General features: G+C 40.5%; 1 protein-coding gene across 1 annotated transcript in view; it reads right to left on the bottom strand.

The window, feature by feature from the left end:
* The window catches only part of FLVCR1 (FLVCR choline and heme transporter 1), a 41,684-nt gene extending 30,060 nt beyond the window's left edge, over positions 1-11,624 (bottom strand). Inside the window, exons 1-2 of the mRNA XM_004424897.3 lie at positions 10,676-11,624; positions 5,598-5,742 (exon numbers count right to left, since the gene is read on the bottom strand). Of these exons, the coding sequence (XP_004424954.2) occupies positions 5,598-5,742; positions 10,676-11,413 (883 nt within the window). The 5' untranslated portion in view covers positions 11,414-11,624. The remainder of the gene's footprint in view (positions 1-5,597; positions 5,743-10,675) is intronic.
* Between the last annotated feature and the right edge of the window lie 386 nt (positions 11,625-12,010).

The following is a 12,010-nucleotide window of genomic DNA, read 5'->3' on the forward strand; positions in this document are numbered from 1 at the left end:
GGAAAACAGTACGGAGATTCCTCAAAAAATCAAGGATAGAACTACCATATGATCCAGCTATTCCACTCTTGGGTATTTATCCAAAGAACTTGAAAACACCAACTGGTAAAGGTACATGCACCCCTGTGTTCACTGCAGCGTCATTCACAATAACCAAGACCTAGAAGCAACCTAAGTGCCCATCAAGGGACGAATGGATAAAGAAGCTGTGGTATATATACACAATGGAATACTACTCAGCCATAAGAAACGATGAAATCCAGCCATTTTTGACAACATGGATGGACATTGAGGGTATAATGCAAAGTGAAATAAGTCAGAGGGAGAAGGTCAAATACCGTATGATTTCCTTCATTAAGTAGTAGATAATAACAACAATAAACAAACACATAGGGACAGAGATTGGATTGGTGGTTACCAGAGGGGAAGGGGGGAGGGAGGAGGGTGAAAGGGATAATTCTGTACATGTGTGTGGTGATGGGTTGTAATTAGTATTTTGGTGGTGAACATGATGTAATCTATGCAGAAATAGAAGTACAATGATGTACACCTGAAATTTTTACAATGTCATAAACCAATGTTACGGCAATAAACAAAAAATTAAAAAACAAACAAAAAAACTATGAAATAGGGTAAATTCAAAAACCAAAAAAAGGTAAATGGATTCAGAAAAAAGTAATATTTTCTAAAAGATTAGAATTTCTTCTTTCTCTTTCTCTATAGTGGCTATTTCTTTCTTCCAACAAGGAACGCATGCTTTGCAGTTTGAAAGTGGGCTAGATCTGATGGACCTGGCTGTCAATCGTAATCATGTAGAAATTTAAAAATAATACAGATTTTGAGATTCTACCCAAAGCTCAATGAATCAGAACCTCCAGAATGGAACCTGAGAATTGTATTAAACACAAAATTCCAAATGCTATCAACACCCGGCCAGGTTTGAAAATCATCAGGAAAGAAACGATCCTTAAAACTTCCATATAATAATGTAATTCTCTAATTCTCCTGTTTGTTGCTAAAAATAACAAAATTAAAGTTCTTTGCTCACCAAAACATTGATTAACTATGATATAACTAAAACTTATCAAACTAAAACAGACTTCTATTTTTATAGGTCTCATAACTAATTCAAGAGGAGATATAACTCATAAATATTTACTTTTTAAATATTGGAGGACTGGTAGACATAAAATGCTTAAGTTCTTGGAATTCCTCCTCATCCTTTAATCCTATCTGCTCCTTGCACTGTTGAGGATGTCTGCTGTCCTTTCCTGAAAGTCTCTGTGTGTCCTAGTTAAGATAAAAGATACCTCTTTTTATTAATATTGGTAATACAAAACTGACGCAGTTGTAAAACAAAGTTTCAGAATGTAAAACTTTGCTTACCAGGTACTCATGGGTATTTAGTGAGGCTTAGGTCTCTTACTTAGGTTTTTATTTACTGTGGTAAAATAAGTCTAAATGGCTTGGATCTAAACTAAAATGCAAAATGGAAACAATCTTACTAGTCTTTAACTCCACTAGATTTATTTTCTGAATACTAGTGTTATCTTTTAGTTTCAGGTAGTCAACTGCCCTTTGGGCAAAATCAGGGCTGTATCTACCAGCTACACAATATAATAAAAGTCAGGCTTAAGTCTATATGAAGAAAAAGAGGAACAAAAAACCACTGGTCTATGGCCCTGTTTACGCTGCAATGCTCCTTTCAAAGGATGAAATATGGCTTTTTCTTTCTCCTTTGAAACTGAAAAACAATAGCCTTCCGCCCTCTTCTCTTCTCTCCACTAAAAACCTGTGCCAATAAAATAACTATTAAAGCGGTTATCCTCTGCCCCTGGCAACAGGCATATAAAGTAGCCAAAGGATTTTTGGGCACCACAGTCAAATTTTTTCTCCTATGATGAAAAAGTAGCAAATTATTGCTATTTAGGACCACTTCTACTTTTTGAAATTAGACTATCACATTATCTTTTGATTTCATTATTTGTCCCTGTGATTCATGCAAACATTACACATATTAACTTATTATAAAACAAATATAAGTTTAAATCCTGGCTCTGCCTCATTTCACTGTATGACTCTGAAGAAGTCAATTCCTATCTTTCAACTGTAACTTTCTCATCTATAAAATGGAAATAACAACAACAACCTGTTATGAGGATTACATGATGTAACGTAAAAGAATTTTGTAATTATTGAGTGCTACACAAAAAACATTGTCTTTTTTGAGGAATAGCCATTTTTAAAAATCAGAGACTATCGCAGGGGCTTGAAATTCTTATAAATTAAGTAAAACGTATTTTTGTTAAAAGTTTACAATAGCAGCCTATACATAGATATCCCGAATAGGAGTCAAGATAAAATTATGCATATGTTACACACTCATATGTATAAGTACCTTAATATTAAATATTTTGATTGCCATTACTTTTGATTTCTGTCATCCACTCACTTTACTGAATCAGAATGGTAAGGTACTCTGCTGCATAAGAACAGCTTTCAAATGTAACATTACCACTTATACAAGAGGCATTTGAACTGGAACAAAAAATAAGGCTAAGTAAAAATTAAAATGGTATATTTTTATATAAAATATTTTATATATAGAGTTAGACTGCCAAGCCTCAAATCTCATCTTCAGTATTTACTAACTGTGACCATGGGTAAATTAAATTTACTTAAATTCTGGCACCAGTTTCCTCATCTATAAAATGGGAATGATAACAATAGCACTGTGCTCCTACGGCTGTGCGGATTAAATGAGATACAGCATGTAGTGTGCCTTTAAACATGTTTGGTACATATCAATCAATCAAATGTTAGGGGCTATAATAGTGTTCTCTGAATAAGAATAGGGTATTAGTGTAAAATCCAGTGGAAGGCTTGGGTTAATTCCTAGAAACGCTAGATGGATTACACTCACATGTAAGCTCCGTGGGGGAGGGGAATGGGGTCACATGGCATGGACCCTCAAGATAGTATTTTAGGAAGACTGCTGAGTACCAATTGAGTATACGTCACGTTGCTGAAAAGCATCAGCAAAACTAAATTATTTTATATGATTTGGTTGGGCTTCCAAAGTATTTATCGGTAGAATTTAGAGGAAAGTAGCACTGTCTCCCAGTAATTAAGGACCTTTAAGTAAGTTAAGCTTTTTAAAATAATTCACATTTTCCTCAATAGTAAATATTTGGATATGAGGAAAAGAGGTAAATTTTTTACTTAAATGTCACAATTTTCAATGAAAGATTTTCATATCACAACTGTACCTTATCTTGCTTTTATATTATGCTTAGTATCATAAGATTAAGATTATGGGCCACCAAGCAAACCTTTACAATGAGCCCTTTTTTCTATTGCACTTCCATTCCATTTTTTCCATTCTTTTTTTTTCCCCATTTCTATTTCCACTGTCTACCCATAAGCCAAGAGTAGTAATTATGTACATAAATAGCTCTTTCTTTTAATTTCTTAAATAACACAGGGTGATAAGCCAACAGTCACACCTATTATCATTTTTTTTTTTTTGTGAGGAAGATCAGCCCTGAGCTAACCTCCATGCCAATCCTCCTCTTTTTTTTGCTGAGGAAGAGTGGCCCTGGGCTAACATCCGTGCCCATCTTCCTCTACTTTATATGGGACGCCGCCACAGCATGGCCTGACAAGCAGTGCATCAGTGCATGCCCAGGATCCAAACCCGGGCTGCCAGCAGCGAAGCACACGCACTTAACCGCTACACCACGAGACCGGCCCCTTATTATCATTTTTTGTCCCCTCTTTTGACAAATAACTTTATATTTTTAGCATCTCACACATATTTTCTTTTTTTTTTCTTTAGTGAGGAAGATTGGCTCTGAGCCAACATCCGTGCCCATCTTCTTCTATTTTATACGTGGGACGCCTGCCACAGCATGGCTTCATAAGTGCTGCATAGGTCCGTGTCTGGAATCCAAACCCGTGAACCCCAGGCCGCCGAAGCAGAGCGTGCACAACTTAACCGTTATGCCGCTGGGCCAGCTCCTCATATACATTTTCTAAACACATATATGTCACATACATAATTTCATATCTTCATATATCTTATATACAATCTGTTACTCTCTCCCTTCTTCCAAAGAGATAAGCTATTAAAGACAATAAAAAAGGTAAACTAGAATTTATGTGAAGATACATAAGCAATCAAACGAAAGAGGATTTTATATTTTAAAAATCCCTATTGCTAACGAAAAGGTCCGTTTATGAAAAATCTATATAAATTCTATTTCATATTTCATCTAGCAAATCAAATGTGGCTACCAGAAAAGCAAACTTAAGAGTTTGTTTTTTAAAAAAATATAAATTACTCTTAAAACTTTATTAAACTGCTAAAACAGTACAAGGTTAATCTGTTCTTTTTCAGTAGCCTCTACACAGCAAATATGCCACTCCCAGACTAATTAAAGACATAAAACCAACCATAAGTCGATTGGATATATCAAAATACTTTATACACTACCAAGAGAACACTTTGCTCATTATCTTAAAGAAAATTAAATATGTGGGCTGAGCTTCCTGTACCTGGATCTTGCAGTTCATTTACAAAGGCAGTCTCTACTGAAACACTCCATAGTCTTCAGCATACATGTCTTTGAAAACTGAGGATTTCATATGTGGAGATTATAAAACTTGCATTTTTCATTACTATGATAGCCATGGTAAAAATTAATATATAAATTTTAAAACTCCAGCTATAATGCAGTTTAACTATAAATTTTAATGATTAAAAGATGGCCTTTCCACTTCATAGCTGCTTTCCTTTTCAAATCAATTTCAGATATTCTGAGTGCCTAACAGGCAACACTATACTATAGTTATGTTAGCAGCTGTATTACTTAAATAAACCTTACCTATCCTTTTCCCTGAAATCAAAATTGTTTCCCATTAAAAATAAACTTTAAAAAGCAGACCTTCCCAAACCTTCTTCCAAACTGATGATGGCTGCTTGCAGCTGATTCTGACTGACTGCTTCAAGAGACAGGCCCAGACGAGAGGACTCAGTGACGAATGCTGGCAGCAGTGCTTTGCTTGAGTGGCCTAACAAGTAGACAGTTGCCAGTTTGAAATTCTGCTGAACAGCTTGCTGCTGCCCAGGGTCATTCGCCGGTCAACACTTTCAGATCCAGTTAATTGTTAAATTAGGGATCTTTGGAAGGATTTATCATTAAAAGGAAGGTTGTAGCCTATCTGCATCATTTCAAAGCATGACAAGAACTTGTTCCTGGCTAGGTTAGCAGAAGATGCAGAACATGTAGAGGAATATGCAAAGAGGAGGCAGGTAATATGTTTGAAACCAATAGTTACAGAAGAAAAGTTAGTAGGGAGATAAACGAGATGAATTAGTCTTCACACTCTTTACAACATTAAAACAGATGTAATGGACCACAACATATCCCTGGGGTTGTAGCATTCATTACCTGAACAAGGCAGTGCACGGCAAGAATGAAACTAGCAAATGGCATTTGAGATATTAGCAACAAAAATTTTCAGGGTTGGTTATTTTTATTTTCATGTTTGTCATGCATTTACTATTTAAGCTTTAGGGAAAATAATTCACTTACCAATTACTGTTAAAATAAATAAAAGTGTGGCAACAGCTGATGTTCCATAAAACATGGTACTGATATTACAAGCCAGGAGATCTGTGTTATTCTGTGTGTTGGGCACTAAGACTGGTGGTAGCAAAAAGCCAACTGCAGTTCCAAGCTGTAAAATAAAGAGTCCTGTTAACAGCTATTATTATAAGAGGAACAAAGTACATACGGGCAATTAATACAACATAAGAGGATAGCTAGTCTATGTAAGGTGCTTTTGTAAACTCTAAAGCACCACGTTCTAATGTCTTTATTACTATCGTACTGTTAAAGGGAACTTGATGACAAATGTCTTCCCTATTCAACAAACATTTACTGAGCTTCTACTATCTGAATGATGCTGCAAAAAGTTGTGTAAGATACAGTACTTACCCTTTAGATGCTCACAAGCAAAAAGAAGTATAAGAATATACAAAATAAGGCTGAGAAAAGACAACCTATAGAATGGGAGAAAATATTTGCAAATCATATATCTGATAAGAGTTTAGTATCCAGAATATATATAGAAGTCTTACAATTCAATGACAAAAAGACAAAACATCCCAATTCAAAAATGGGCAAAGGACTCAGACATTTCTCCAAAGTTATAAAAATGTCCAACAAGCACATGAAAAAATGCTCAACATTATTAATCATTAATGAAATGCAAATCAAAACCACAATGAGGGGCCGGCCCCATGGCTTAGCAGTTGAGTGTGCGCGCTCCGCTGCTGGTGGCCCAGGGTTCGGATCCCAGGCGCGCACCGACGCACTGCTTCTCCGGCCATGCTGAGGCCGCGTCTCACATACAGCAACTGGAAGGATGTGCAACTATGACGTGCAGCTGTCTACTGGGTCTTTGGGCGGGGGAAAAAAAAAGGAGGATTGGCAATAGATGTTGGCTCAGAGCTGGTCTTCCTCGGCAAAAAGAGGAGGATTGGCACTGATGTTCGCTCAGGGCCGATCTTCCTCACCAAAAAAAAAACAAAAAAAAAAAACCACAATGAGATACTACTTCATACCCACTAGGATAGCTATAATAAAAATTTTAAAAATTAAAAAATGGAAAATAAGTATTGGCAAGGATATACAGAAATTGGAACCCTTATACACTGCTACTAGGATTGTAAAATAGTGCAGCCCCTGTGGATAACTGTTCAGCCGTTCCTAAAAAAGTTAAACAAAGAATTACCATATGACCTAGCAACTCCACTCCTAGGTATACAGCCAGAAAACTGAAACAGGTATTCAAACAAATATTGCATATTGTACATGAATATTCATAGCAGCCCTATTCACAACAGCCAAAAGGTAGAAACAACCTGTGGTCTAGTCATACAATGAAATAGTATTCAGTCATGAAAAAAATGAAGTACTGATACATGCTACAAAATGGGTGAAATTTGAATACGTGCTAAATGAAAGAAGCCAGACACAAAAGGTCACATATTATATGACTGCATTTATATGAAATATCTAGAATAGGTAAATCCATAGAGAGAAAAAGCAGATTAGTGATTGCCAGAGGCTAAAGGGAGGGAGGAATGAGGAGTGACTGCTGAGGGGCTGGCCCGTGGCGCAGCGGACGCACTGCTTGTCAGGCCATGCTGTGGCAGCGTCCCATATAAAGCGGAGGAAGATGGGCACAGATGTTAGCTCAGGACCAGTCTTCCTCAGCAAAAAGAGGAGGATTGGCAACAGATGTTAGCTCAGGGCTAATCCTCCTCACCAAAAAATGAAAAAAAAAGAAAAGAAATTGGAGTTAGCCAAGTGAAGCAGTATTCCCAGACAAGGGGACGTCATGTACAAAGGCCAGGAAGGAGAGCAGACCTTGTGAGAAGCTGTTAGTGCCCAGTTCCCCTCAGAGCAGAGAAAGAGCATGTGTGCGGAACAGGGGTGTGGAGAGAGGTGAAGCTGAGGGGTTGGCAGGAGGCAGATCTGGAGGGTCTCATGTTGTTACGTTAGAGAGCTTGAATTTTATCCTAAGGGCAATGGAAGCCACTGCAGGGGGCAAGGGAGTGCCCTGGACAGATGTGCACATTAGAAACACCACAGTGGATGAACGTGGAGCAGAGTGGGAAGAGAGCGAGAGCCACAGATAGGAAGAGCAGTCAGCAAGCTCTGGGCGAGAGCTGCAGTTGGCCAAAGCTAAGACAGCAGCAGTAGAGATGAAGAGAAATGAGGGAGGACGCCAGGTAAATTGTGAGTGGTGGGTTCATACGGGAGATTCAACTGGAAGTATCCAGCTGGCCAGTATCTATATGAGTCTGAAGCTCATTCATTTATTTAACAAATTTTTATGGAGAATCTACAATGTGCCAGGCACTGTAATGAATGCTGGTGACACAGTTGTGTACATTCAGACCATGTGCCTATTTTCATGAAACTTACAATCTAATGGTGAGGATAGGAGATGAGTAATAACAATTAACATATAAACCTGTAAATATACCAGTGTAAGCATTATATGGAGAATTAAAGCACAATGACGTAGGGGCCGGCTGGGTGGTGCAAGCGGTTAAGAGCGCGCGCTCCGCTGCGGCGGCCCCGGGGTTCGCTGGTTGGGATCCTAGGCGCTCACCGACGCACTGCTTGTCAGGCCATGCTGTGGCGGCGTCCCATATAAAGTAGAGGAAGATGGGCATGGATGTTAGCCCAGGGCCAGTCTTCCTCAGCAAAAAAAAGAGGACGACTGGCAGATGTTAGCACAGGGCTGATCTCCTCACACACACACACACAAAAACGCACAATGACGTAATAAAAGAGTGACTGGGCAACTCTAAATGGGATCGTCAAGAAATGCCACTGAATGATATTTAAAACGAATTTAGGGGGCCGGCACTGTTAAGTGCACGCGCTCCACTGCTGGCGGCCCAGGTTCGGATCCCGGGTGCGCACCGACGCACTGCTTGTCAGGCCATGCTGAGGCGGCGTCCCATATAAAGTAGAAGAAGATGGGCACGGATGTTAGCCCAGGGCCAGTCTTCCTCAGCAAAAAAAAGAGGAGGATTGGCATGGATGTTAGCTCAGAGCCGATATTCCTCACACACACACACAAAAAAAGAATTTAAACTGAAAGCTGAGCAACAATAAGGACGTAATAATGTGATCCTAGGAGAAAGAACATTCCAAGCAGAGGGAATGTTTCTGCAAAGAGCCTTATGCAAATGCAAGCTTAGTGTTAAGGAACAAAAGAAGAATGTTAGTAAGATTTTGTAATCCAGAGTAAAAAGTTTAGATTTTAAGTACCATAGGAAATCATTGGCAAGTTCAAAGCAGGGCAATAACATGATCTGATCTATGTTTTACAAGGTCCTCTCAGGTTGGCAAGATGGCAGTATAGAGGGGTAGTTAGAAGCTAGGATTAAGGAATCAGACAGAATTGAGTGTGAATGCTGCCACTAATTAGCTGTGTGACTTTGGAAGTTAATTTCATTCCTCCAAGTCTCACTTTCTGTATCTGTAAAATGGGGAGACTAATAGTTCCTACCTTACATTATTAAATTAAATGACACAATACCTGTAAAGTACTTAGCATGGTGCCATGTTCTTAGTTCTCAGTAAGTGCTCAATAATGTTGAATATTATTATGAATGATCACTCCATAATGTAGGCTGAAGATGCATAATTGGCGGTTATGAGCAAGTACCTAGCTACTGGAGTCAAGGAAGGATGAGAACACTTAGGGAGAATGTAGGAAGAAGGCCCAAAGTTGTGCTGAGTCAGTTAGAGGGAAATCTATGAGAAAACATTTCCATTTATTATCCATGAAATAATAAATATGTTTATATTATATATATTATAAATAAATAAATCTATGAAATAAATATTCATATCCATGAAATAAATAAATAATCTATAAATATGGAGTTGATAATACTTCTGTCATACTCAATGAAGTGTTAATCTTGAATATAATTTTGTAAACGTAAAATACTTTAAGAAAACAGTTCCTATCCAAACATGCAGAAGCAACCAACTAAAATATCAGTCACAAATTATTTTGGATACACAATTATATTTCAAGCTATCCCGTCTCCTATACTTTCAGGGAAAGGAATATAAAGCAATGAGCATGTACAGTTAGTCTTTTTATGGATTTTAAATAAATCTTATTGTGATCTTGAAACAAGTGTTAGACCAGAAGTAAGAGTAACATTCTTTTGTTACATAGCTACATGTAGTAACACGTTTATATATGTACCTGTATAGCATGTATAGACAGAGGTGACTTTTTTGATATATTTTTAACTAGATTCTCCTCAAGCTGAATGGACAGTCAATACAATTTACATAAAGTATCATAGGACTCCATACGTAAAATTTAAAATACAATAATCAGTCTGCAATTTTAAAAAACCAGACAAAACAATCTACGTAGCAATGCTATTTAAATGCTAACGGAATTTAAACCTGTGGTGTCAGAAAAGACTAGGAAGCACCTTAATAGAGACTTGGCAAAATAAGCCACCCTTTTACAATGGATTCCATGATCTGTGATTTGTCTTGCATTTTCTTACTGTTACTTGGTAATTGGACTCAGTAATGCTGTGAGGCCTTTATCACTAGAACATTTATTTAGCAGTTATTTACAAGTGTCTGTTCCGTACCAGGCACTCTCTTAATTGCTAATATATAAAATTAAACAGGGGCTGTTCATGCTGACCACTCAAAATGGGAACAAATTTCCCAGAATCCAATACCTTCCTTTTGCAAAGAATATACTGGTGACAAAATATTACCTCCCTTAGTCTCATTCATTATTGCACTAACAAGTTTTCTATGATGTTAGGCATATACAGGCTAAAACAGTGAAGTATTTTATAGGTAATTTTCCAAGATGACAAGATGGTCACTTGAAACTGGTTTTGAAAGCTCTGTCCTTACAAATAAATCAAAAACCCTCTTTAATCCAAGACTGTCTCCTCTCTTGTAAGACTACTCATCTCTCCTTCATTTAGAGACAAATGCCTCCTGAGTGTCCATCCATACGCCTAGCTCACACGGCCTATGACTTTTTCTGCTCCTTTAAGGGTGCGATTTTCGTCTAGCACCCTAGTCCTTACCTGATTGCCTAGCACGGCGGTGGCACAAGCTGTGGAGACCTCCTTGGGCCCAAACCACACTGATGCGATGCGGGAAGGTAAACCGAGGATGAACACCTGCGCCACGGAGCACAGGCACTGACCCAGCATGGTGACCCAGAAGAGATGCTGCTGCACACTGCAGCACTTGACCCAGGCGCCCAGGCAGTTGAGGCCGGAGCCCAGCAGGGCGGTGACCCGCAGGCCTCTGGTGTCCAGCAGCCAGGTGGCCGGGAAGATGAGGGGCACGTAGGCCAGCATGTACACCATGGACAGCCAGTCGATGTGCAGCGAGGAGACGCTGTAGAAACCCTCGAAGATGTTGCTGATGATGCTGTACTGGATCCATTGAAAGGCGTTCACCAGCGAGTACAGGCTGAAGATCAGGAGCACCACAAAGCGCCGCGCGGAGAGCGCCGTCCGGGCCACCTGGGCGCCCTCGGGCCCTGGGGTCTTCTCCCCGGGGCCCGCGGGCAGCAGCCGGACCTGGGTCTCCTCCTCCGGGCCCGGCGGAGACTGCGGCCTGCCCAGGGCTCCCAAGACGGCCGCGGGGCTGTCCCGAGGAACCCCATTCAGCGCCAGGCAGCCGGCTTTGAGCCCGTTCTGCAGCTCCGCGCTCACCTTGTCGGCGGGCGCGTCCCCCGGGACCAGGAGGTAGCCTTTCGCGGGCGGGTGCCCGGCCGCCACCGCTGCCCCCTCCTCATCATCCGGCCGCGCCATGTCCCCGGGCACCCGGCGCCGCCTCGCGCCCCGCTCTCCTCCCCCGCCCTGCACGCCCGGCCCAGGACCTGAGGCCCTCCCTGCACCCCAACCCCTAGCCGTTGGCCCACCGCTCCTGAGACACTTTCCCTCGCCGAGGGAGGCCGGGTGTGGCCCGCGAAACGCACACCACGTTGCCCGGTTCCGCAAGCGAAGCACTCCTCCCAACGCGTGGCGGAACCCGCGGTCGCCCCGCCCCGACAGCGACGCTTCACCGCGCGGCGCCCACCAGCCAATCAGCCGGCGCGGGGGCCAACGCGGAGCTTTCGTGAGGGGCGGGCGGGAGCGGGGTGCCTTGCCGGAAGCAGAGGAGGACAGCCGGGCTCAAAGTTCTGTTGATTTTTCCTGCTATATTCTGAGAACTTGAAACGGTATCTAGCAGACGTGTCCAATAAATATTTACTGAATGACTGCAGCTAACGAGCATTGAATTACTATTGAATATTTTAAATAATTACTTGCTTTGTAAATAGATCCATATCTTTTTTTTTAAAAGAACTTGTAAATTTCCCCTGCAAAATATGATTTTCTAAACATTGATTCAGATATTATTTTAGA

This window comes from Ceratotherium simum, chromosome 2 (assembly GCF_057802395.1).
Source record: "Ceratotherium simum simum isolate JZ-2026a chromosome 2, ASM5780239v1, whole genome shotgun sequence".
Taxonomy (NCBI): Eukaryota; Metazoa; Chordata; class Mammalia; order Perissodactyla; family Rhinocerotidae; genus Ceratotherium; species Ceratotherium simum.